The 26,367-nt window shown below is 37.7% G+C and overlaps 1 protein-coding gene across 1 annotated transcript; it reads left to right on the top strand.

Moving 5' to 3' along the window:
* Positions 1 to 6,842: 6,842 nt before the first annotated feature.
* Positions 6,843 to 26,187, top strand: C2H3orf85 (chromosome 2 C3orf85 homolog). Its single transcript, XM_081572249.1, has 4 exons — positions 6,843 to 6,919; positions 7,996 to 8,048; positions 24,232 to 24,365; positions 25,885 to 26,187. The coding sequence occupies exons 2-4, from the start codon at positions 8,000 to 8,002 to the stop codon at positions 25,972 to 25,974; spliced, it is 273 nt and encodes a 90-aa protein (XP_081428375.1). The 5' UTR covers positions 6,843 to 6,919; positions 7,996 to 7,999; the 3' UTR covers positions 25,975 to 26,187.
* Positions 26,188 to 26,367: the final 180 nt, after the last annotated feature.

Genomic DNA, 26,367 nt, shown 5'->3' with positions numbered 1-26,367 from the left:
TGGTGACTGATAACACGAAATGCTACTGGAAAATTATCTATACACAAAAAATGTCAACAGGCTTTGATATGAAGTGTGCACATGGGGATTGAGAGTGAACAACATCTCTCAAGTTTCCAAATTCCATACATACCCTTTCACCCCAAATCATTCAGTCTGGGTGTGGCACAAAGGTTGGGGGTGGGAAGTGAGTCATTTGTTCAGAGCCTGAATCCTTTTCACAGTGGCTTCCTGACTTTGTGTCAGTTTGTGTAACATGCTTCTCTCAGTCTCTCTTTCTTTAGGGATTATCTCTTTCTTATTAATTTTCTCACTTGTTCCTCCACATTTCCAGAAGAAGCACTGTTACCCTCTGATCACTAACCACCAAATTGGCCAACTGGTTGTTGTCTCTATTCAAAACATCACCTGCTGCCAAAGCTAATCACCGCATCTTTTAAGGGACTCTTATCATGAGGTAGTCTGTCACCAATGAAAAGTCATATTTGCAATAGATATCACCACTCCAAAAGTGGCATTTCCTTTTTTCTTGTTGTTGTTGGTCAGTTACTAAGTAATGTCTGACTCTTTGTGACTCCTTGGATTGCAGCACTCCAGGCTTCCGTGTCCTTCACTATTACCCAGAGTTTGCTAAAAATTCATGTCCATTGAGTCAGTGATGCTATCTATATCTAACTCTTATAGATAAAAATACCCATAATACCAGAGGTGATGAATAATTATTATTATCAACTTTCTACTGGTGGGATCTTCTCCCACAAAGAGGCATGCCTTCAAACACTGAGGAGTTCAAGGGAGTGGGTACATTAAACTTGGCTGGATTTATTAAATATTGCCTCACTCTATTTAATAACTTAGAGACTCAAAAGTTCCTTCAAGAGCTAGGTGCATGATATAATAGTATAGAGTTGGACATTTACCTACCCCTTCTCTGTCTTTCAGTTTCTCCTAGAGCACAAACATACCCCAATCTCTGTCATAGTCTTGTCTTTATAGTGTATCAGGCAGACCATAAAATATCTTTAATAATCTTAGTCTGAGTCCTAATGCTTATTATTTTTTGAGTTTGGAGTTTCTCCCTTTTTCTCATCCTTCTTTGCAAGACCACCTCTCTGTTCTTATCTTCACTTAAAGTTCCCCTCTTTCCAGCATCATAATTCTCATCTAGAGTAACTAGAGGATTATCAATCCGGAGCAGAGTCTCAGGATGACAGTGGAGAATAAGACAACTCTCTGACCTAAAGGGTGCTGGCGCATTGAAAGAGGCTGAGATTCTATAGCCATTATCCCTCTATTAAAAGTTAAACCTCTGTTCCTTATAGCAACCCTCTGTATGGGGATAATCACAATTTCAAGAGCCCTGGAACCTAAAGTAAAATTTGGTTTTTTAGTTCCAAAAGATAATATTCTCAAGATTTCTTGAGAATGATATTACAGTGAATAACCAAAAAAAAAAAAAAAGACTATAATAATGTACTTAATGCCTATTATATGACCAGGAATAAACCAAATAATCTGGTTTTAGTGCTTATAAGAAACTTGTGAATTCTATCTGCATAACTTCCTAAAAATGAAACCAATGCTCCCATGGTATGAAGGCCTCTTCCCAAGCTCCCTAACTCTTTCCCATTTATACCTGATCCCATACACTTTTGTTTCCATGAAAAAGAAATGCACCCATCAACCTGGTTGGTGGTCAACCTTTGTGGGAATAGGAACTAAAATTTCACATTAGCCTCAACATGTTGACCCAGAAATATAAATCACTCAACAATTTAAAAATTCCTGGGATGGAAACTGAATCAGGAAAGACAGTGAGGGAAACCTGCGAGAGAGGTTTATCATTAAACTTCTCTTCTACTGAAGAGTGAAAAACAATTTCACCATGCCAGATATCATCAGCTGATAGAGCCTTATGGGACTCTTCTTCCATCTACTATTTTCCATCAACTTTCCAAATACTCTTTCCTATTCCTTATGGACAAGCAAGAGTTGGGAGAAGCAAAACTACCCAAGTTTGAAGGTTTTTTTCTTTGTTAACTTGTTATGGAGTGAATTGCAAACCGCCCTCCCATTCATATGTATTCATAAGGCCAGTACCTAAGAATGTGACTGTATTTGGAAATAAGGCCTTTGAAGGGGTGATTAAGTTAAAATGAGAATATTAGGGAGTACTCTAATTCTATCTGATTGCTGTCCTCGTAAGAAGAGGAGATTAGGACAGAGACATCAGGGATGTGTGCATGCACAGAGGGAAAACTGTGAAGAGGCAGCAAGGAGGAGGCCAAAGAAGAGCTGAAAGGAGGGGCCTCAGAGGAACCAAATCTCTCAACACCTTGATCTTGGATTTACAACCTCCAGTACATTGAGAAATAAATTTCTATTGCTTGTGCCACCCATTCTGAGATATTTGCTATGGCAACTCTAGCAAGTTAATACCCCCTTGTTCTTGTTTAGTTGCTCAGTTGTGACCAACTCTTTCACAACCCTGTGGACTGCAGCCTGCCAGACTTCTGCGTCCATGGGATTTCCCAGGCAGGAAGACTGGAGTGGGTTGCCATTTCTGTCTCCATAGGGTCTTCCCAACCCAGGGATCAAACCCACATCTCTTACATTGGCAGGCAGATTCTTTACCGTTGAGCAACCAGGGAAAGTAAAAGTATTAGTCGCTCAGTCATGTCTGACTCTTTGCAACCCCATGGACTGCAGCTTGCCAGGCTCCTCTGTCCATGGAATTCTCCAGACAAGAATACTGGAGTGGGTTGTCATTCCCTTCTCCAACAACAATTAATGGGAAGCAGCTTCTGCCACTCTTATCCAGCCACTGCACCAACCAATGTTCTCCTTTTAAACTCTTGTCCCTCCACCCCAGGACTCAAGATTCTCTGAATGCTCCCCACCCATGGCACTTTCAAATGTCTTCACCCATAACCTTCTCCAATATCTTAACTCCCCCATCTTTTCCTCAAGGAACAAGGCATTACAAACAATAAGTTAAATCCTTTAAAGCTAATCCTTTCCTGGAGAATCCATCTGGTTGTTTTTATTTATTTATTTATTTATTTATTTATTTAAATAAATTTATTTATTTTAGTTGGGGGCTAATTACTTTACAATATTGTAATAGTTTTTGCCATACATTGACATGAATCAGCCATGGGTTTACATGTGTTCCCCTTCCTGGACCCCCCACCCACCTCCCTCCCCATCCCATCCCTCTGGGTCATCCCATTGCCCCGGCCCTGAGCCCTTGTCTCATGCATCGAACATGGTTGTTTTTATACAGTAGACGGAAGCACATGCCTTTACATTTTCAGTAAGTCACACTGGGAAGGGCTCCATTAGAGGCTGCAGCAGAAAAACAGCATCATAAAATGGTAGAACAGCCTTTATGTCGAATCTGTGCTAGATTACTGAGTTTATCTTCTGAGATTACCAGAACCACGGGAACAGATTGCTTCCCTATGGAACTAATACTAATGCCCACACAGCCCCTGCAGAGAAAAATCTGGCCCCATTCACTACTGCAGTGATTCTTAAAAAATGCTTTCTTTGCTTTTGGTTTAGTGTAGCATGGAAGACTTAGCAAATGACAGACTGTGTTTTGATAGTAAGCCAACTGGGCAAGATCTCTTGATAGTTTTGTGCTCTGTAAACTAGCTAGCACATTGCTGATGCTCAATAAATGTCACATATTATCAACTATCAATTATTCAGTGTATAATGAGGAAGATGCCTTGGCATGCATTACCTCAAAGCTTAACCAAAAAGCGTGTGATTCCAACACCATATCATAAAACAGATTGGCATTTTTACTTAAACTGTTAGACTGTCTCCATTTGTATTAGTGACACATCTTTAAATTATTCCAAGTATTTGTTTATAGTGACAACCAACAGAAATCACTGAAATTACTGAACATCAATAACAGAGAATTGCTTTAGTAGGTCAGTAGAATATTCCTAAATGTTTTGTGATAGCCTCAAATGTGTTGTCTCCATTCCAGCACCTTGATCTGTACCCATTTTCTTTCCTTTTCTGGAATTTTCTTCCTCCATCAGCTGGATTCGTCCTCATGAAAAAATCCAACTGACCTCACTGGGAAACTTTCCCTGAAATGATCTTCTCCCACAGAAGAAACAATGTTTGATACATCTTTGTAACTCTAGTACTTGGAACAATGTATATGGAATGTGTTCAAAATAGACTGATTTTGAAAAGTGCTTGGATCATAGGAAAGACTCAGTAAATAGCTGAGTGAAGGAATACCTGAGGGATAAATCTGTAAATTCCCCATTGTCTTCACACCGCCCTGTGGCCAGTGTCCAGATTTGGGGAAAGAAGGAGAAGAAACCCTTGCACAATAGGGGCAGCCTAGCTCTCAAGAGGACAGTGAGCCCTAATCATGGGGCGCTCTCTCCTTTCCAAACCAGGATCAGTTCAGTCTTTCAAAGACCCTGAACCACCCACATCTGGTAAAAGAGAAGTCTATTAGGCAAATACTTAATTTTACTAAACCACATTAAACCTAAGGCATCTCAAGCTGTCAGTTCAGTTCAGTTCAGTCACTCAGTCATGTCTGACTCTTTGAGACCCCATGAACCGCAGCACGCCAGGCCTCCCTGTCCATCACCAACTCCCTGAGTCCACCCAAACCCATGTCCAGCAAGTCGGTGATGCCATCCAGCCATCTCATCCTCTGTCGTCCCCTTCTCCTCCCGCCCTCAATCTTTCCCAGCATCAGGGTCTTTTCCAATGAGTCAGCCCTTCACATCTCAAGCTGTAGCAAGTTTTAAAATCTATAGCAGTCACATTGAAAATGAATACAAAAACAGAATACTTTTCTCCAACATTTTGGCTAATTTCTCCAAGTGAACCCAACTCCTACAATTACTACATGGTGGGAGGGTCGTGTATGCCCCCATGTCCTGACAACAGCATTGGAAAGTAAACAGTTAAGATGGTAAGAGGAATATACTGCACTTAAGTGGAGGGGGAAGATTAAAGGAAAACTATACTTTTTATTTGCCTTCAACAGGGCTTCGTTTTACTCACAAACTGAGAAAAATAAAATAAAAGTAAAGACCCCAGCTTCCAAGGCAAAACAATATTCTACCTAAGTAATTCAAAAATGGTTTCTGCATTTTTCCAACTGAGTCTAAATCTGACATCTTGTGCCTCACTAAACCACTTAATGCCTGCAGGACAGACTACAGAAGCTCTCATTCATTCTTGGGATACAGATGCTGTGACATTCTCTGCCTAAATGTCAAATAAAACTGTAAACTGTGATGGGCTATTCCCTCAGTACTAGGAGGGAAATAGTACCTCTAAGAGGTTTGACCTGACAATAATGACATGTTATTATTATGACATATACTCTGTCTTATAATATAAGCTATACCAAACCCATTAGCAGTCCAATCAGTGTAAAACTGACCCCTTTACCAGGTACTATGGTAAAATTTTGTTCTCAGGTAGTAACTCTTTGAGACTCTCAAATAACTTCACAAAACCAAGTGCTATCACCAGCTTATTTTCAATAGGTTGAATATCACCAAAGGCTTAGTACAGTGGTTATAAGGAATAGTATTCTCTCCTCCTTCAACACATGGACTAACCCTCCACCTTTTCTTGATGCTGATGATGTCATTGAATCATACAGGCTGCACTATGCCCTCCCTATGAGCACTGCATTCTCCAAAGCTTTGCAGTTTTTTGTATCTGATTGCATTGGCAGCATGACTCAAGCAGAAATTAAAGTCAGCTTTCTCCGTGGTAGAATAAAGTTTTCTTTCTTTTCTTTTTTTTATTAAAAAAAAAAACTTTTATAGTATTAGATCTGATTTCACACTTTTTCCTTCTAACATGTATATTACATTGATATGAAAGAGACCAAGGGAGGTTACCAGGTCTGTCAAATCACATTAAAGTAATACTTTCTAAAAATAAAGCATCAAAGAGATAAACAGACTCCATTGATGAGTTTCATTAATTCGTGTCACTTGATATTTCTATTTTTCAAATACAGATATTCAAATTTCATTTCAAAGAAAGTTTCATGTCTTTATAATTAAGACTACCAATTTTTATGGATCTGACTTTTTTCTTTCATAGATCATAAGAAGAGAAAAGTTATAGGGAACACTGTTTAAGCTTAACATAAAAACAGAACTGCTATATTTTAGTTGTATTTTTTTTGTTTGTTTGTTTTTGTTTTGTTTTGCTGCCAGTAGGATAAGTCTGTATATTGATAGACTAGTGCAGGAAAATGCTGACTCAGTTTAATGCAGTTAAGTTTAATTTGAATTGGTTGATTCATTTAAGTTCAACAATGTTTATTGGGGGCTATTATATGAGGCTGTTGTATGAAAGGTCCTGTGCCTGGTGCTGAAGGCACACAAATAGGAGCAAGATGCAGCACTAGCCTTCAGGCAGCATGTAATCCACTCCAGAACACTGAAATGTACACACAGACCCATAATACAGGGAAGCATGACCTAAGTACTGCTCCCGTCCTCCTCATTTTAGGTCCTAGAAGTTGAGTGATGAAAGGAAGAGAAGACAGGAAGATGAATCTTTCCTTTGGTCCTGTAAACTTTAAATAAACAAGAAAGTACATAGTTTGCTGTTAAGAATAAATTGTATAATAAGGAATTTATTCATTTAACTGTTAATCATACCACTGAAGAAGGGAATTGTTTGAAAAATAAAAATGAAAAAAGTATTCTGATTTTATCATTGTATTAAATGATACATAGTTTGTTTGCTTTGTTGGAAACAAACAAATTTACCATGCAGTTGAACACTCCTTTTTCTTTAATTAAAATTTTTATTTTTAGATCTGTAGAATTATTTGAACTTGTAAGAGTGCAATACAGAGAGATCCTGGGTGCCCTTCACTGAGCTTCGCCCAAAGGTAACATTTTGCAAAACTACAATGCAGTGCAATATCACAACCAGGATACTGACATTGATATATCTACTAATCCTACTCAGATTTCTCCAGTCTCATACGTACTCATTTGTGTGTATGTGCATGTGTGTATGTGTGTGTGTGTGCAAGAGAGAGAGAGATATTTAGTTCTATGGTATTTTATCACGTTTATGTTCACATATCCACCACCACAGTTAAGATATAGAATAGTTCCATCACAAGTGTCCCTTGCATTGCTTTTATATAACCACACATACCTACCTTATTCTATCCCTAAGCCCTAGCAACTAATAAAATGTTCTTAATCTATAATCTTGTCATCTCAAGAAGCTTATATAAACGGAATCATACACGTAAGTAACCAGTTGAGATTGGCTATTTTTACTCATCATAAGTCCTTTGAGATTCATCCAAATTGCTGTGTCTATCAATAATTTTTATCAAATTATTATTGAGTAGAAATTCATGGTGTAGATGTACCTCAATGCGTTTAACTTTCAGTTGTTGAAGACATCTAGGTTGTTTCCACTTGTTTTCCAGTTTTTGCCTATTATTAATAAAGCTGCTAGGAACATCCTTATACAGGTTTTTGTATGAACATAAGTTTTTATTTCCCCAAGATGAATGTCCAATAGTGCAATTGCTGGGTTGTATAGGAATTAATTGTATACTCAGATTTATAAGAAACTGCCAAACTGTTTTCCAACTTGACTGTACCATTTTATATCCCCCAGCAAGGTTTGAGTGATCCAGTTTTTCTACCTTCTTTGTTTTGTTTTGGTTTTTTAGATAACATTAGTCTGTGTGGATGGTAAAATTAGTAAATAAATACATGGCCCATATAAGAACAGCCTGTAAAGAGTCAGTCCAAAGAGTCCAAAGGGTAAAAAGGCAGGAGTCATATAAAAAAAGTCATCTCAAGCAACAGGCTCTCTGACTGAGGTCGTAGGGCTTCCAGGTATGCAGGAAATGCTTCATATTCTTCGAAAGTAACCAGTATGCCCTAAAGCTCTGATCAGTCTAAATTAAAATAAATAAATCTTTTGTTTCCAAAACAGGATAATGGCCTGTAAAATGCTTCAAGCTGCCCTGTGTTCAACATTGCTTATAGGTAAGAACCTATTTCTTTTTTTTCTTTATCATGTCTTTTACAACTGCTAGATTGATAGATAACCTCTTTTGACTTTTTAAAGAAATGGACAAGAATGTTTTATTCATAGGCCAACTATAAAGCACTGGGGAAGCCAAACTATTGTGTCATGCTGTGGTTTTGAATATGTCAGTGTTAATTGTATGTGTGATCATTCTATTCCTAATTATGTATTAACATGTTACTATTGCTAAACAGTCTATTTAACTGCTGCCTCTAAAGAAGTGCTCTGGTGTCCTTGAACAAAGAAAAATTTTTAATGTCTTTTAGAAAATGTAATAAGTACATGATACAATTATGTGGAAACCTCAAGATACTTTGATAGTGTGAATTCATTAACCTTTTAGGCAAGCTGTAGGTCAGAGAAGTGCTGAAGGCACCAAAGGCCAGATGATTTGCTGCCAGATTGACCCAGTAACTCAGTGGCTTATATCTGAATTGAACTGAGAGGTCATTTCGTATACAAAACTGCAAATACTTAGAAAGGTATAAATTATTTTCATGCTTAAATGTTTATAATTTATAAACACTTCTGATGAAGATGTTTAAATCACAATTTCTACTTTTATAAGCTTGAGACCCAACCAAAAGAAATGTGTATTTCCCTTGAGATACACACACAGATGAATAGTTATAGATACATATCTATATCTAGAGTATGAATCTAGATATATGTGTTTATATATATGTGTGTGTGCATAATTAGCCCTTTATTCCTAAGCACATGAATAATTTTGACAAAGAGTTTTAATAATCTATATTGAACTTTGCATTTAGGACATGTTTAAGCAAATGATTTAGCAAGTTTTAGCAAAGTTCTTATTAAGCCATTGTCCGCAAGGCATATACAGCTATACCCAGCTACAGCCCACACCTCCAGACGAAGAAAGTGAGGTTGGTTCCATTTAAGAGGTTGATTATAATCCAGTGGTACAATGCTTTGCCTGGACTGCTCATCCACACAGTTGACTTCAGAGTGGGTGATAGTGGGTGACTGCAAGGCTAAAAGCACTTCTATTGGTCCACATTCCATCTGTGAACACAGCAAGGTCAAAAATACCAGCCAAAAAAGAAAATGGTTCTGTAAATGGACTTTTATAGACTTTCTTTAAAAACAAGTTAGAATTAACTTTAAGTCCAGCTGAAAAGAAAGTATGTTTACCTATAAAGACAACTGGTTTGACTAACTGTACTTGATAGATAAATAAATAAGTAAAATTAAGTAGTCAAAGTTTGTGAAAGAACAAATTGAGGATCAGAATCCAAGGATGGAGGGATGTTGACACTGCTGGATTAACCCTTCAGATCTCAGGAAAGAAGCTTTTACTGCTTGCAAGTGGAGGAGACTGCAGTCATTAGAACCAGATGCATGTGTTCCACTAAAAACTAGCTCAACTGACATTTTCTAAATCATATAGCTCTAAAGTAGGAAACAATAGCTTGAATCAACTTTCTTTGTTTTTTCCTCACCCACCCATGCCCCCTTTCTCATTTAAGAACATAGCCTATTCATCTGCACTTCCCTGGAGCCCTTCTTCTTGCCATAAGAAAACAACGATTTTTTAAAGTTTGTTTTTATTATTAAAAAAAAGTTTTCTCTGTTACAGATTAGTTGTCTAATAAATTACTTTTGTCTAGAACTTAATTTGAAGTAAGTAGGGAAGAGATCTCATTATCTATTTCCCTAGTGGGAATGCTGAAGAGCCTACTCAAGTAATTAAATTTCTGAGCAGAGTCCCCAAATTATTTTACTGATTTTCTCAAAATAGTAACTTATACACCTTGGGGCTGATTCCCTGGTCAGAGAATTAGAAGTCCAAGTGTCACAATTTCATTAAAAAACAAAACAAAACAAAATCCTCTCTTTAGCATTTAGGTCAAAAATTGCTTTCTTCTATAATAAGACAGTAAGTATTAATATTACTATTTTAAATATTTATTGTGTGTCAGGGGCTTTCCATATGTTACCTTAGTTCAAATCTCATAATCACTCTGAAAATAGGTGTTATGAGTCTCGTTGTATAAAGAGGAAACTGAGGCTTAGAGAAGTTAAATGACCAAGATACACAGTCAGTCAATGGTCGATGCCAGATTCATAGGGGCATCGGATAGGCAGCACAGCACACAACAACTCCTCCCAAAAAAGTGATAGAGCCTAAATCATAGCCACTGGTTCCCAAGAAAAGGTCAGAAGTTAGGGAGCTGGGGAATTTTATCAGGGAAAATAGAGCCAAACAAGGACATAACTAAGAACTGTTCCTAGTTATACCGATTTAAAGAAAAATCCCAAACCCAACATGTTCCTCCTCAACAGGGCATACTACAATGTGAATCAGCCATAAGTATACATATATTCCCTCCCTCTTGAGATGCCACAAAGAAAGTGATATCATATGATGTTTATCTTTCTCTGTCTTATTTACTTAGTATGATAATCTGTAGGTCCAACCATGTTGCGTCAAATGGCATTATTTCACTCTTTTTTATGGCTGAGTAATACTCCATCACATATGTGTATAGGTATGTAGCACCTCTTCTTTGTTCATTCATTTATCGATGGAAACAGGCTGCTTCCATGTCTTGGCTGTTGTAAATAGTGCTGCTATGAACACTGGGGTGCAGGTATCTTTTTGAATTAGAGTTTTCTCTGGAAGTCCAGGAGTGGACTTCTGAATTGCTGAATCATATGGTAATTCTATTGTTGTTTAAGAGACTGTTCTCCATAGTGGCTACACCAAGTTACACTCCTGCCAATTGTCTAGGAGGGTTCCCTTTCTCTATACCTTCTCTAGTGTTGGTTATTTGTAGACTTCCTGATCATGGCTCTCTTAACTGGTGTGAGGTGATTTGGATTTGCATTTCTCTAATAATTAGCAATGCTGAGCACCTTTCCATGTGCCTGTTGGCCATCTGTATGTCTTCTTCAGAGAAATATCAACATAGGTCTTCTGTCCATTTTTTGACTGTGTTGTTAGGTTATTATTTTTTTTAATTGAGTTATATGAGTTGTTTGTATATTTTGGAAATTAAGCCCTTGTTAGTGGCACAGTTTGCAACTGTTTTTCTCCCAATCCATAGGTTGACTTTTCATCTGGTTTATGGCTTCCTTTGCTGTGCAAAAGTTTTTAAGTTTCATTAGGTCTCCTTTGTTTGTTTCTGCTTTTATTTCCTTTGCCTTGAGAGACTAACCAAGAATCATTGCTACAATTTATGTCAGAATGTTTTGCCTAGGTTCCCTTCTAGGAGTTTTATGGTGTCATGTCTTATATTTAAATCTTTAAAACATTTTGGGTTTTATTTTTGCATATGGTGTGAGAGAGTGTTCTCACGTCACTGATTTACATGTGGCAGTCCAGCTCTCCCAATACCATTTGCTGAAGAGACTGTACTTTTTTCCCATTGTATATGCTTACCTCTTTTGTCAAAGATTAATTGACTGTAAGTGTGTGGGTTTATTTCTGGGCTCTCTATTCTGTTTTCCTTTGATCCATATGTCTGTTTTTGTACTAATAATATGCTGTTTTGATTATTATAGTTTTGCAGTATTGTAACAGGGCACTTTAAAAACTGAAACAGCCCCACTTCACATTAAGAGGAAATATGGAAAGAGCATATATTTGGAAAGTGCTTCACTAAGTAAACCAATCCTTGGGGCTGACCCATCCATTAAAGAATTTGGGGGTTCGTGCCCTTATTGTTGGCTATGGTCAGATCTATCCATAAAATGCAAGCATTCTTTCTGGTTTTATACAGGGTGAAAAATAAACTGCCTGTGGTCTGTTTCTCTAGCATAGTTCCAGCTCTTGTTTTTCAATCCAGAGTTAGTGAGTGAGTGAGTGAAGTCGCTCAGTCGTGTCCGACTCTTTGCGACCCCATGGACTGTAGCCTACCAGGCTCCTCCGTCCATGGGATTCTCCAGGCAAGAGTACTGGAGTGGGTTGCCATTTCCTTCTCCAAGGGATCTTCCCGACCCAGGGATCGAACCAGAGTTAGTAACCAAGGGCAATTTGTCTTGAAAGGTTTTTTTGTTTGTTTTTGTTTTGACAAGAGCCTTTAAGCCCACAGTTCTTCCGCCTAACCCTGTCAGCACCTCCAGTCCTTGCCTTTGCCTTCTTCTCTGCATAGAAGGAATGGACCTTCTCAATCATCACTGCAAATGCTCCACTTCCTCGGAAAGCCTATATTCCCTGCTATAGTTTTAGTTTATTATATAAGATTTTGTTCTTAATTTTACCTACTCACTTTGGCTTAAGATTGACTGGTGCTCTCAAGAAAGTGAGCAGTGAGAATAAACTCACTGGTTATGATCAGATTCACTGAGCACTCTGTGTGTTGTAGAAATCTGTTAACCTACCCACATGTGAACATCAGTTATGGCTCTAGGATTGGGACTCCCATCCACGTATGTAGGCAGTGACCGAGGAGTCATTACCGATTGAATCACATAAAAAGGTGCCTTTTGTGAGTCACAGATGTCTCTGTCCACAGATTAAAAACTAATAAAAGACCTGCCAGCTTCAAAAATACTCCCCAGGAAATTACGTGGTCATGTGTGGGAGCGTGGTCATGCGTGGTCATATGGGTGTATGTTAGTGTGCTGAGAGTGGGTTAAAACAGATTGAAGTTAAACTCAAGTAATACCAGTTGCTGTTTGCTTTTCAAAGTACTCGATTACATCAGCAATGGTAATATCAATAAAGCCAAAGTTCCCGAGTTAAAAGTTCAGTTTCGAAAGCGTTTTATTAACAGACAGATTAATCATGAGGATCTGTAAGCTGGTCCTGCAGTTTAGCACCTCTTTCTTTTCTCCAGTTCACTCCCATTGACCCTCTTTGTTTTCCTGCCTTTACTTCCCCTGTTTGCCTTGCCCCTTTCCCCATGATTTTTCACCTTTTGTAACTTTTGTAACCCCCCTTCTTCTGTCTTTCCTTCCTTTGATTTCTTTTCTTGATTTCTCTCTTCTCCTTCTTCCTTCTTTTCTCATCTTCACCATTTTCCCCTCACAATCCAAATTTCTCATCTCTTTCTCTCTTCCCCTTCCCTTCTCTTTCTCAATTTTATGTGAACTGCAGCAAAGTGAGAGAATATATTATACTAAAATACAATTCTTCAATCTTCTACCATGAAGTTTTGGGTTAGTGACCAAAGTTTAGAGTGGGAAGAAAAAAACAATAATTTCACTATTTGTAAAGAAAATTCTTTACTTACAGAATTTTCAAATCCAAAAATATGAACGTAAACATGGGTATTTTAATCTCTCACAAAATTATAAAATTTGTCCTACAGTTAGAGAGATCTCTGAAAATTTTATCATATTGCCAAAACATCTGTGTATTCTTTTCTCCTCATCTTCTTTTGTACTTAATTCTTAATGATCATTTATACTTTATGCTAGTACTTAATTTACAACCAAACATAATTGCCTGGGCACCTATTTCATCTTTTTTTTTTTTTTTTTGACTATATAAACATTTTAAGGACAAGAGCTGAGACACAGTCCAAAAAAAAAAAAAAATAGCAAATAATAAATATTCTTAATACTGGAGTCAGTTGCCCTTCCCTTTTCCAGGGAATCTTTCCAACCCAGGGATTGAACCCAGGTCTTCAACACTGCAGGCAGATTCTTTACCATCTAAGCCACCAGGGAAGCCCTTAATTGCTTATATTGAGTTCTAAGTGCTCTACTTCCAGAATCCCATTCCTAAGTATTTTTGAGCTTGTGGCAGGACTGTAGTGCTTATCTCCATGTTCAGCATGAACATCAGTATCCCCTACCACCTGAGGGAAGTAGCTCACTGAAGGCCTAGCCTATGAAACTGCCAGACTTTTAGTCTGTCAGTCTTTCTGTCCCCACTGAATCTCTTCGCATTTACTTACTAGACAGTGAATCAGCAGTGACAAGCTACCACTGGCTGGAGTGCCCTTGTCTGTGCTCTTTTTTTTGTTTGTTTCCTGTTTCTTAGTGAGGCTCTGAGACAACTGACCTGTTGGGTTCTCTGACACCTTCTAACACATAGCACTCCACTTCTTGGTCCTGGTTTTGATCAAGTTGAGAAATAAATCAGAGTTGATTATGGAAGGCAGCCCATTTATTACTGAGAAAGGCTAATGAGGCAAATGGAACATAGTCGGATCCCAAAATTTGGCAAATTTCATATACAATTTCAGCTTGTAGAAAAAGAACAAAAAGTGTGCCCTCTGAAGGCAGCTCACTCTCAAGAGGAAGAAGGATGAATGAGTTGGACATGCCAAGTTATGCCTCTTGAATCTACCAAGAGGGAGCTCTTAGTGAGCCCCCTCTGCACAGAAAGAAAGGGAGTCTGCCATCAGACTCTGCCCTTCCATTCTGCATCTTGCATTTCACATCAAGCTTTCTGAGCTTTTCAGTGTATGTGCTATGCTTAGTTGTTCAGTCATGTCCAACTCTTTGTGACCCCATGGACTGTAGCCTGCCAGCCTCCTCTGTCCATGGAGATTCTCCAGGCAAGAATACTGGAGTGGGTTACCATGCCCTTCTTCAGGGGATCTTCCCAACCCAGAGATCGAACTCAGGTCTCCCGCATTGCAGGCGGATTCTTTACTATCTGAGCCCCCAAGGAAGCTCTTCCTATTACAAGTACCATTTTCATAGTCATGAGCATAGTATATAGACCATTTAGTCATTTCTCCATTATCAAATTTAAAGATTCTTTTTCAACTTCTCCTAGGTAATGGCAATATGGGGAGTCTTTCCACTTCTGACTATACAGCTTCCCTTTTTAATATTTATTTTATTTATTATTTATTTATTTGGATGCACCATGTCTTAGTTGCAGCTCATGGGATTTTTAGTTGAGGCACGTGAACTGTTGGCTGCAGTACATGGGATCTAGTTCCCTGATCAGGGATGGAACCTGGGCCCCATGCATTGGGAGCAGGGATTCTTAGTCACCGGACCACCAGGAAGTACTATGTAGCTTCCCTTACTTCCACACTGCCTATCAATCCATGATGGGCACTCATCTGTTTGTGCATAATGTGAATACATTTTTATTTGTCTTGCTTTAACTGGCCAGGTCTACTTTGATTTCCCTTTCACTTATTTCCATCTGTCTCAGTTTGAACAGAACTAAGTCTCAGTAAATTCCTTGACAATAGTAGGGGCTGTGCTCACTTACCATATTCTATACACTTTCAATAATATAATACCGTAGAGAGAAAGTAATTTTCAGTTAATGACCTATTTGTTATGAACATATTCCAGTTCAAAATGTTAGAGCTGAAAAAGACCTTAGAGACCATATGATCCAGGCTTGTTTTGCAGAGCAGAAAATGGAGATCCAGGAGAAAGAATTGGCTTAGCGATCTAAGTTATTGCAGGGCCAGAGCAAGACTCCAGATCTCTGACCCTTCTTAGCCTGAGCAGGGAGAGCTGTGATCTCAAATATCTCCGTATTCTGAAGTGACTGCCTTATTTCTACCATATAGGCTTTTCTGCAGAAGATATTCCACAAATGTTTAGATGATAGGTTGAGCTTGACAGGTCCTATTAAAACTGACTATAATACAGGATGAAAGCAAGGAGGGTAGGTAGGGAGTTGGAAAGAAAGAGAGGAAGATTTTTCTCATAGCTTATGATTATAAAGTTTAAAACTAACCTGGCTGATACTGCCTACATTAAAACACACACACACACACACACACACACACACACATATTTAAAAACCAAAAGAGTAATAGAACTCAGGGTTCAGTTTTCAATCCCTAGCAGTATTATATAGGTTTGCAAACACAACAGTCTGATCTTGCTCTCACTAACTTTCAAGGTTGATCAGACAGAATGAAGAAGGGAGGGGAAACTTCTCAAGCAGAGAGGATAATAGCATGCCTTTCTATATTACTTGCATTTTATTTACCGCCCTGCCACTGACTTACTATGTGACCTTGAGTGAGTCATTTCATCTCCAGATGTCAATTTTATCATTTGTAAAGTAGGATAATAAATACTGCTTTCTGTCTTTCTCATGGGTGATGTTATTATCACCACCGATTAATATTTATTGGGTGCCTGTTGGGTGCATAATGCTGAGGTAGGAGCTTTGTTCTGGAAGGTGGGAAGAAGAGGAGATGAAACATTTTCCATAAGCATAGAGATTTACAAAAGACAGAATTATCAGAGCTTAAAATAGCTATGGCTTATATTTTAAAGCATGCCTCTCTGCCAAGATTTATGTAACAGCATTTTTTCTTAGTTATTTATTGTACAATACACCAGGATAATTATGGTACAGAATATTGGTTTTACTTTTGGATGTTATGTTTCATATAACATTATTTTAAGCAATTACTATACTTTCTTATGTAGCTGTTATTTATATTCTAAACATAATTTATTTAGAAATATTTATTAGATATGGATGTCATTAGATCTATTTGCCTAGCCACTACCTCTGTTTCTCTTTTTTTTTAAAGAAAAAATCTACATTAAACAGGTAACACTATAATTAACACCTTTTCAAAGAGAATGAAGAGAAATCTGAAAAGTCACTTATTAACACATCTCAGCTAAAACCAAAATTTTAATGCTGGTTCATCCCCAGAAATCAGTCTGAATGAATGAGTTTCCCATTCTCTATAAATCAATCCAGTCTTCTCATTCATGCTGTCACTTACCAGATCCAAGTCCTACTAATCTCTCATCTGGACTATTTGATGAGCCTCCTACTTTGTGTCTCTCACTCTGCTCTCTTCCTTTTACCACCTGTTCTCCACAGCCCTGACAAAGGAATTTTCCAAGGTTAATCTGTGAATAGATAAACAAAATGTTGGCATATACATACACAATATTATTCAGCCTTAAAAAGGAATGAAATGCTGACATATGCTACAACATGGATAAACCCTGAACACTAAGTGAAGTCTGTCAGATACAAAAGGACAAATGTTTCATGGCTCCTCTTAAGATACCTAGAATAAGCAAATTCATAAAGACAGAAAGTAAATGGTGGTTACCAGGGGTTCGGGAGGCGGTAATGGGAGTTATTGCTTAAAGAGTAAAGAGTTTCTATTGGGAATGATGAAAACATCTGGAGATGGGATGTTTGCATGACACTGCAAATATATTTGATGCCACTGAATCATACAATAAAAGATGGTTCAAATGATATCACAATAAAAAGATGTCAAAAGTACATCTAGTCTTATCATTTTCCCTGTTCAGAAAAGATAATTTACAGAGTAAAGTCCAAATTCCTTGGTATGATGGTAAGATCTTCCTGAATGTAGCTCCAGCTTGTCTTTCCAACATTAACTCTGACACATCTATAGCACAAACAATCCTCCCTTTCAAGCGTGTTGGCAAAGTGAGGGTCATTGAGTCACATAACATCAAGCAGAAGAGTTCCCTGTGCCTTACTCTGCTCCTCTGCTCCTCGGCTCTCCAGGTTTCTTCAGCCTGGAATGTGTGTTCTTTGCTTCCCCTCCCTTCCTCCTAACTGTGGAAACCTCATCCTTTGAAGCTTAACTCAGAACCAACTTCTCTGTGAGACCTTCCTTCCAGTATCGGAATTAATCACTACCCCTTCAGATAATCTAGTCAAAATATATCTTCTTATAATTATTTTTCAATTCTGAATATAATATGGGTTTCCTAGTGGCAAGAGTTATTTACTGTTTATCTTTTCATGCAGTGACGATTATAAGAGTAGGAATTAGGGTGAGGCAAGTAGAGGTCTTATGGCACAAAATTTGTATAACCCTAAGAGAGAATTCCTTCTTTTTTAATACTTTTTAAATTAAGGTATAATTCATTCACAATGTCGTGTTAGTTTCAAATGGGGCTTCCCTGGTGGCTCAGATGGTAAAGAATCTGCCTGCAATATGGGAGACCTAGGTCTAATCCCTGGGTCTGGAAGATCCCCTGGAGAAGAGAATGGCAACCCACTCCAGTATTCTTGCCTGGAAAATGCCATGGACAGAGGAGCCTGGTGGGTTCTAGTCCATGGGGTTGCAACTTATCAAATAACACAAGAGTGAATTCTTTACTTCTTTGTATATTTTTAATTGAGATATAGTTCATTTACAAGGTTGTGTTAGTTTCAAGTATACAACAAAGTGATTCGTTTATACATATATATGTATATATATACACATTTTTTCAGATTCTTTCCCATTATAGGTTTTTATAAGATACTGAATATAGTTCCCTGGGCTATACAGTAGGTCCTTATTGTTTTATCTCTCTGCCCCTCACTCCCCCACTATCCCCTTTAGTAATGGTAAGTTTGTTTTCTATGTCAGTTCATTCCTTCTTATATTTTATGCCCTACTGACTTCACTTGCCTTATCTAATCTCAACTCTGGTATTTAGCAGTTTATATTGACACTAGTTAGTGCTTATAATGCATTGTTTTAGTTATCTACTACAGCATAACTAATTCCCCAAACTTTAGCAGCTTAAAACATTAAATACTTATTATTTCACGATTTCTACGTGTCAGCAATTTGGGAGTGTCTCAGATTCTGACTGAGGAGCTCTCATGAGTTTGCAGTAAAGATACTAATGGGAGCTGTGGTCCTCTTAAGGTTTGACTGGAGCAAAAGCATCAAGTTGCCAGGTGATTCACTTACATGACTGTTGATGGAACACATCACTTTCTTGATGTGTTGGCCTCTCCTTCAGGGCTGCTTGAGTGTCCTCACAACATGGCAGGTGACTGCCTTTAGTGTAAGCCATCCAAGAGCAGGGCACAGCAGGAGCTGTAATGTCTTTTATGTCATAGCCACAGAAATCACACACCGCCATTGCCTCAGTAGTCTGTGATTACACAGGTCAGCCCTACTAAGAGAAAGAGGGGACCACATGAATACTTGCAGGCAGGGATCTTTGGGGATCATCTTAGAGGATGGCTTTCATAGACATGTTACTTTGATTATATTGATTAGATTACCTAGCAGCAGGTTAGTAACTACTACCTTCTGAAGTCAACATTTGCTTTTTACTTTTAAATCATTGAATAAATAAAACTGCTAATTTTTTATAAATGGAGAATATGTCTAAGTCATTTTTTTTGTGTGTGTGTGTGTGTTTACAAAACTCATTTTATTTATTTATTTATTTTTTATAAATTTATTTATTTTAGTTGGGGGCTAATTACTTTACAATATTGTAATAGTTTTTGCCATACATTGATATGAATCAGCCATGGGTTTACATGTGTTCCCCTTCCTGGACCCCCCACCCACCTCCCTCCCCATCCCATCCTTCTGGATCATCCCATTGCCCTGGCCCTGAGCCCTTGTCACATGCATCGAACATGGAATGGTGCTCTGTTTCACATATGACAATACACATGTCTCAATGCCATTCTCCGAGAACGTCCCACCCTCCTCCCTCAGAGTCCATAAAATTGTTCCATGCATCTGTGTCTCTTATTCTGTCTCGCATATAGGGTTATCGTTACCATCTTTCAAATTCCATATATATGCATTAGTATACTGTATTGTTGTTTTTCTTTCTGGCTTACTTCACTCTGTATAATGGGCTCCAGTTTCATCCATCTCAGTAGAACCGATTCAAATGTATTTTTTTTAATGGCTGAGTAATATTCCATTGTGTATATGTACCACAGCTTCCTTATCCATTCATCTGCTGATGGACATCTAGGTTGCTTCCATGTCCTGGCTATTGTAAACAGTGCTGCGATGAACATTGGGGTACACGCGTCTCTTTCAATTCTGGTTTCCTCGGTGTATGTGCCCAGCAGTGGGATTGCTGGGTTATATGGCAGTTCTATTCCCAGTTTTTTAAGGAATCTCCACACTGTTCTCCATAGTGGCTGTACTAGTTTGCATTCCCACCAACAGTGTAAGAGGGTTCCCTTTTCTCCACACCCTCTCCAGCATTTATTGCTTGTAGACTTTTGGATAGCAGCCATTCTGACTGGTGTGAAATGATACCTCATTGTGGTTTTGATTTGCATTTCTCTAATAATGAGTGATGTTGAGCATCTTTTCATGTGTTTGTTAGCCATCTGTATGTCTTCTTTGGAGAAATGTCTGTTTAGTTCTTTGGCCCATTTTTTGATTGGGTTGTTTATTTTTCGGGAATTCAGCTGCAGAAGTTGCTTGTATATTTTTGAGATTAATTGTTTGTCTGTTGCTTCATTTGCTATTATTTTCTCCCATTCTGAAGGCTGTCTTTTCACCTTGTTTATAGTTTCCTTTGTTGTGCAAAAGCTTTTAATTTTAATTAGGTCCCATTTGTTTATTTTTGCTTTTATTTCCAATATTCTGGGAGGTGGGTCATGGAGGATCCTGCTGTGATTTATGTCGGAGAGTGTTTTGCCTATGTTTTCCTCTAGGAGTTTTATTGTTTCTGGTCTTACGTTTAGATCTTTAATCCATTTTGAGTTTATTTTTGTGTACGGTGTTAGGAAGTGTTCTAGTTTCATTCTTTTACAAGTGGTTGACCAGTTTTCCCAGCACCACTTGTTAAAGAGATTGTCTTTTCTCCATTGTATATTCTTGCCTCCTTTGTCGAAGATAAGGTGTCCATATGTGCGTGGGTTTATCTCTGGGCTTTCTATTTTGTTCCATTGATCTATATTTCTATCTTTGTGCCAGTACCATACTGTCTAGTTTTGGAAGTTTTGGCCACAGCAATCAGAGCTGAAAAAGAAATAAAAGGAATACAGATAGGAAAAGAAGAAGTAAAACTCTCACTGTTTGCAGATGACATGATCCTCTACATAGAAAACCCTAAAGACTCTACTAGAAAATTACTAGAGTTGATCAATGAATATAGTAAAGTTGCAGGATATAAAATTAACACACAGAAATCCCTTGCATTCCTATACTCCAATAATGAGAAAACAGAAAGAGAAATTAAGGAAACAATACCATTCACCATTGCATCAAAAAGAATAAAATACTTAGGAATATATCTACCTAAAGAAACAAAAGACTTATATATAGAAAACTATAAAACACTGATGAAAGAAATCAAAGAGGACACAAACAGATGGAGAAATATACCGTGTTCATGGATTGGAAGAATTAATATAGTGAAAATGAGTATTCTACCCAAAGCAATCTACAGATTCAATGCAATCCCTATCAAGCTACCAATGGTATTTTTCACAGAACTAGAACAAATCATCTCACAATTTGTATGGAAATATAAGAAACCTCGAATAGCCAAAGCAATCTTGAGGAAGAAGAATGGAACTGGAGGAATCAACCTGCCTGACTTCAGGCTCTACTACAAAGCCACAGTCATCAAGACAGTATGGTACTGGCACAAAGATAGAAATATAGATCAATGGAACAAAATAAGTCATTTTTTGATCCTCTGTTAGTAGTACTGTGTTTTGCACCCAAAGGCATCTTGACTGATGTATAATATCCAGAGAGGCTGTTGTTTTCTTTTTTAAAAACTATTACATTGAAGTATTGCTGATTAGCAATGTTGTGATAGTTTCAGGTGGAGAGCAAATGGACTCAACAATATATGTACATGTATCCATTCTCCCCTAAACATCCCTCCCATCCAGGCTGTCACATAACATTAAGCAGAGTTCCCTGTGCTACACAGTAGGTCCTTGCTGGTTATCCATTTAAAATAAAGTAGTGGGTGCATGTTGATCCTAAACTCCCTAACTATACCATCCTCCCACCCTTCCCCACTGGTAACCATAGTTTGTTCTCTAAGTCTCTGAGTCTTTTTGTTTTGTAAATAAGTTCATTTGTATCATCTCTTTTTCTTTCCTCACATAAGGGATATCATATGATACTTAAGGGACATCATATGATATTTCTCTTTCTTTGTCTGCCTTACTTCACTCCCTGTGACAATCTCTAGTTCCACCCATGTTGCTGCACATGGCATTATTTCACTCTTTTTAATGACTGAGTAGTATTCTATTGTGTATATGTACCACATCCTCCTTATCCATTCGATAGACTATCATTTTCAACACCTGTTTGGAACCAGAGCTTACTAGATTGACAAACTAAACTAGAAATAAAAGAGCTGATAACTAGAATCCTGCTTAGAACTCAAGGCCAATCTTGGGAAAGCATGAGATCATAAGGAATGTGTAAGTAATGATTATTTCCTTTTTTTCCATAAACATAAAATATTTTTATAATCTGACCCCAAGCAACCCTCCCTCTTAGTAATAATATAGTGCAATGGCTCTGAAGGGAGAATTCTATCTCCCTCTCCCACTAGCTCTGTGGCCTTAGACCTATTATTTAACTTTTTTGTGCTTTAGTTCCCTTGTATACAAAATAAAGCGATTAACAGTACCGCTCCTTAGGTTTGTTGTGAGTATTAAATAAGGGCTTCCCTGATAGCTCAGTTGCTAAAGAATCTGCCTGCAATGCAGGAGACCCCGGTTTGATTCCTGAGTCAGGAAGAACTGCTTAGAAAGGCTACCCACTCCAGTAAACAAGGTAATTCAGGTATAATATTTAGCACAATGTTCAATAAATGTTAACCAAATTTATATAAAACTCTAATCCAGCCACCTCTAACCACTGTTTTCAGACATTGGTCTTGCAGATTCCTAATGCCATACTTTTGTTCACATCACTTTTTAAGCTTCAAATTAAAAGACTTTCCCTCTTCTTTCATTATGCTAGACATATACTCTTTCCTTATGCTAGACATAATCTTCCTTTCACAGAATAGGTTAAGCAATTTCCCTGACCATGAAAATATCTGCTTGTGCTCTGGTACTCCAATGCTTCCTAAGCTCCCTTGAAAGTAAGTGAAGGTAGTGAAAGTTTTAGTTGCTCAGTCGTGTCTGACTCTTTGCAGCCCAATAGACAATAGCCTGCCAGGTTCATCTGTTCATGGAATTCTCCAGGCAAGAATACTGGAGTGGGTTGCCATTTCCTCTTCCAGGGGATCTTCCCAACCGAGGGATCAAACCCGGGTCTCTTGGATTACAGGCAGATTCTTTACCATCTGAGCCACCAGGGAAGCTCCCTTAGCACAGTCAAATCCTGTGTATCCTTGTTTTGTTTTGATCTTGGACCCTTCATCCCCTCTCCTATAGAAGGGAGGTTTCATATTTATAGATCACTGTAACCCTAACCTATACAGATTATTGGTCAATGAAGGCTTGTTAATAATGAAGATATAAAGTGTCTAATGTAACATTACTTACAATTTTATTCATAATAAATGCTTCTTTGTCACAAACAATGAACAGATTATATTGTTACCATGAATAAGTCAGGAGTATGTTCTTCCTTTATAACATGATTGTGTTTTATTCAAGAATGAAAGCATAATATAGACTGTTAAAATTTCAAGATCCTAAGAAGTATGGGTTTTTTAAATTACTTTTTTCTTCATTCTAGAGTGAGAAGAAGATAGAAAATGCAAGCCTGCTTGCATTTAAAGAAGGCTCTCTCAATGTTAACAATTTTAACTCCAGTTTCAGGTTTGGGATCAGTCTACTTCAAAATGAAAGATATGTTCTATTTTAACAGGCTGAGAAAGCAAAAATAACATTGCAGACTTATAGGTTTGAACCAAGTGGTTTACATCTATTAATTTATCCAATCTTTATAGTAAGCCTGTTATTGTCTGTGTTATTATTGTTTTTATTATTATTATATCTCCTTAGAGACAGGAAAACTAGAGCTCAGAGAAAAACTAAGCAACTTGCCTAAAAAAGGGATAGAGCTGAAATTTGAATTTAAGTCTGCAGTCTCCCATACATGAACAGAAACTCTGAAACTCTTCTCCATCCACCACACAGCAGGCTGCATGCTGTGTGATACCCAGGTCACATAGGGTGATGAAGGACAAAGATGCCAAAGGACTAAGGAGCAGCCATTGGCCCCAGGGCATAAATTTTCCAGAATTTCCTTCTTCTTTTTTTTTTTTTTTTTTAATTTTTTAAAAAATGTATTTATTTATCTATTTTTTAACTTTACAATATTGTATTGGCTTTGCCATACATTGACATGAATCCACCATGGGTGTACATGTGTTCCCCTTCCAGAACCCCCCTCGAGAGTTTCCTTCTTAGGTGCCCTTCCTCTCAAACACCATGGCTGCTTTAAGAGGACACAATTTCTTTAAGAGGAAACATTGAGATGTAAACTATTGCCTTAAAAGATGCTGTGCTGTTGGACTCAATTACAGGAGTACTGGGAGCACCATTTTTATTGGAGGACCCAGCAAACCAGTTCCTACGTCTCAAAAGACACATATATTTGCAGGATTACTGGAACCCAGATCACAGTCCGAATACGTGGGGAAACACACTGGTTGACCAGGTATTTGCATTACAAACAAAAGGCCCTTCATTATCTCCCTTTTTAAGAAAAATGAAATTTTTATATTATATTGGCATACAGTTGATTAACAATGTGTTAGCTTCAGGTGTACAACAAAGTGATTCAGTTATACATATGCACCATCTCTATTTTTAAATAAGCATGGTAGCAACTGGCATTAACACTCCACCAGCCCAATTCCTATTTTTTTTCTCTCTAGCTGTCCTGAGCTATACCTGCTCTTTCCTCCATGAAGAGGCTTTCATCTGGTAAATTCCACCTCCTCCTTCAAGACTAAGATCAAATGTTCCCTTCTTTCTGAAGCCTTTTCTTTCTTTCCAGGAAGGCATCTGTCCTTCCTTCTTCTCTCATCTTTGCAAGCTGTTCACATGTGAATAGTTCTCAGATGTCACCCTGGAATTATTTGTTGTATGCACCTGATCTCCCTACCTAGACTAAAAATATAAGGTGCTTGTCTTATCCATCAAGGTCATTATTCTCAAGTTTCAGTGACTTAATTATTACACGGTTGGGCAGGTGGATGGAGGGATCATGGTCATATTTTAGTTCCCTCTTAGCAGTTCACTAGCTACATTTTCTCTGTGATAATTGTCCAACCCTTTACTTTCATGCCTGCATTTGCTTGCTTTTTGTTCATTATTCTATTTATTTGTATTCTCACCCCAAGAGAAATGAAGAAATTTTCATTACCCAGTTTTATTTCATTCTTTCTTTTTTGATGGAAGACGACATTGAAACTCCAGGCCAAATGAAATTGCTGAATTATCTGAGGATCTCAATTATTCTTGACTTTTCGCTATAATTTTACAATTTAGGAAATAAAGATGTACAATTAATTGATTGATTAATTAATTCCTTCACTTATTTATTCTTTCTTTTCACTGTATCAGGCTCTGATTAGCACCAGTCATAAGGGTATATAAATAATATATTTAAATAACATAAAGTTAGAAAGAAATTGAATGTCCTTGTTTTGCTGGGGTCTGGGTCTCATTCTTACTCTGCTTGGCTGGATTTTAACTGGTTTACTAGGATCAGCTTGTTTCTGCTTAGCATTTGTTGGTGAAAAACACCAGCTTGAATAATGCATTTAGTTTTATGCCTGTTTTTCAACAACAGGCATCATTTAGAGGTATTAAAACAAGACATTTGTTTATTTGGCAAATGAAATAATTACATAAGCTGGTAGACTGGGTCTTCTTTATAGAATATTGAAATTTTCAAGCACACTGCCTATAATTGTAGACTATTGCTATAATCAACTGACAGTTACCATATGTAGCAAGACTCTACTGCATTGGTTCACCCTGTGGCCCCATATGTACTGAAAAATATTTGAGCACTTAAGTAAACAGATCATTGAAAGTGTGAAAACCAAACCTTACTCTTCCATAGTATTTCTCTCAGTCTCTCAGGAATATCTGCATGATAATCAGAATAATTGATGAGACATGTTCTAAATACTAAGAGATCATGACTTAAGTTTCTCTTGTTACAGGCTCATGAAACATGGACTGCTTTGAAAACGACAGCACAGTATTATCTGAATCTGAATACTTTCTCCCTTGACATGTCTACTGCCCAGTAAATGTACCTTGCTGGTTAAACCAGGATAACAAGAATAGTGGGACCCAAAAAGTGGCAATGTACCCCAACCACCAGCTTTGGGGACCTGAGGGCAAATCCACACCACTTACTATGTTATTTATGTCTGCCTCATGGAGCTGTCGAAAGGAGTAAATATGGAAATCAACACTGATATCTCGAATTAGAGGTTCTCAATAAATGGTAGCTCTTAAAATGAGAACTGAAATAAAGACTGTAGTAATAACATTTACCAAAAAGGAGCTTTTATGGGAACAGGAAATATAAAGCAAAACATAGTGTCATTAAAACTCTGTCCAGGGACTTCCTTGGTGGTCCAATGGTTAAGAATCTGCCTTCCAATGCAGGGGATGAGAGGTCAATCCCTGATCAGAGA

Source organism: Giraffa tippelskirchi, chromosome 2, assembly GCF_054371585.1.
Source record: "Giraffa tippelskirchi isolate mGirTip1 chromosome 2, T2T-mGirTip1v1.2.pri, whole genome shotgun sequence".
Lineage (NCBI taxonomy): Eukaryota > Metazoa > Chordata > Mammalia > Artiodactyla > Giraffidae > Giraffa > Giraffa tippelskirchi.
Note: the sequence above shows the minus strand (reverse complement) of the source record. Positions and strands in the feature narration are given on the sequence as shown.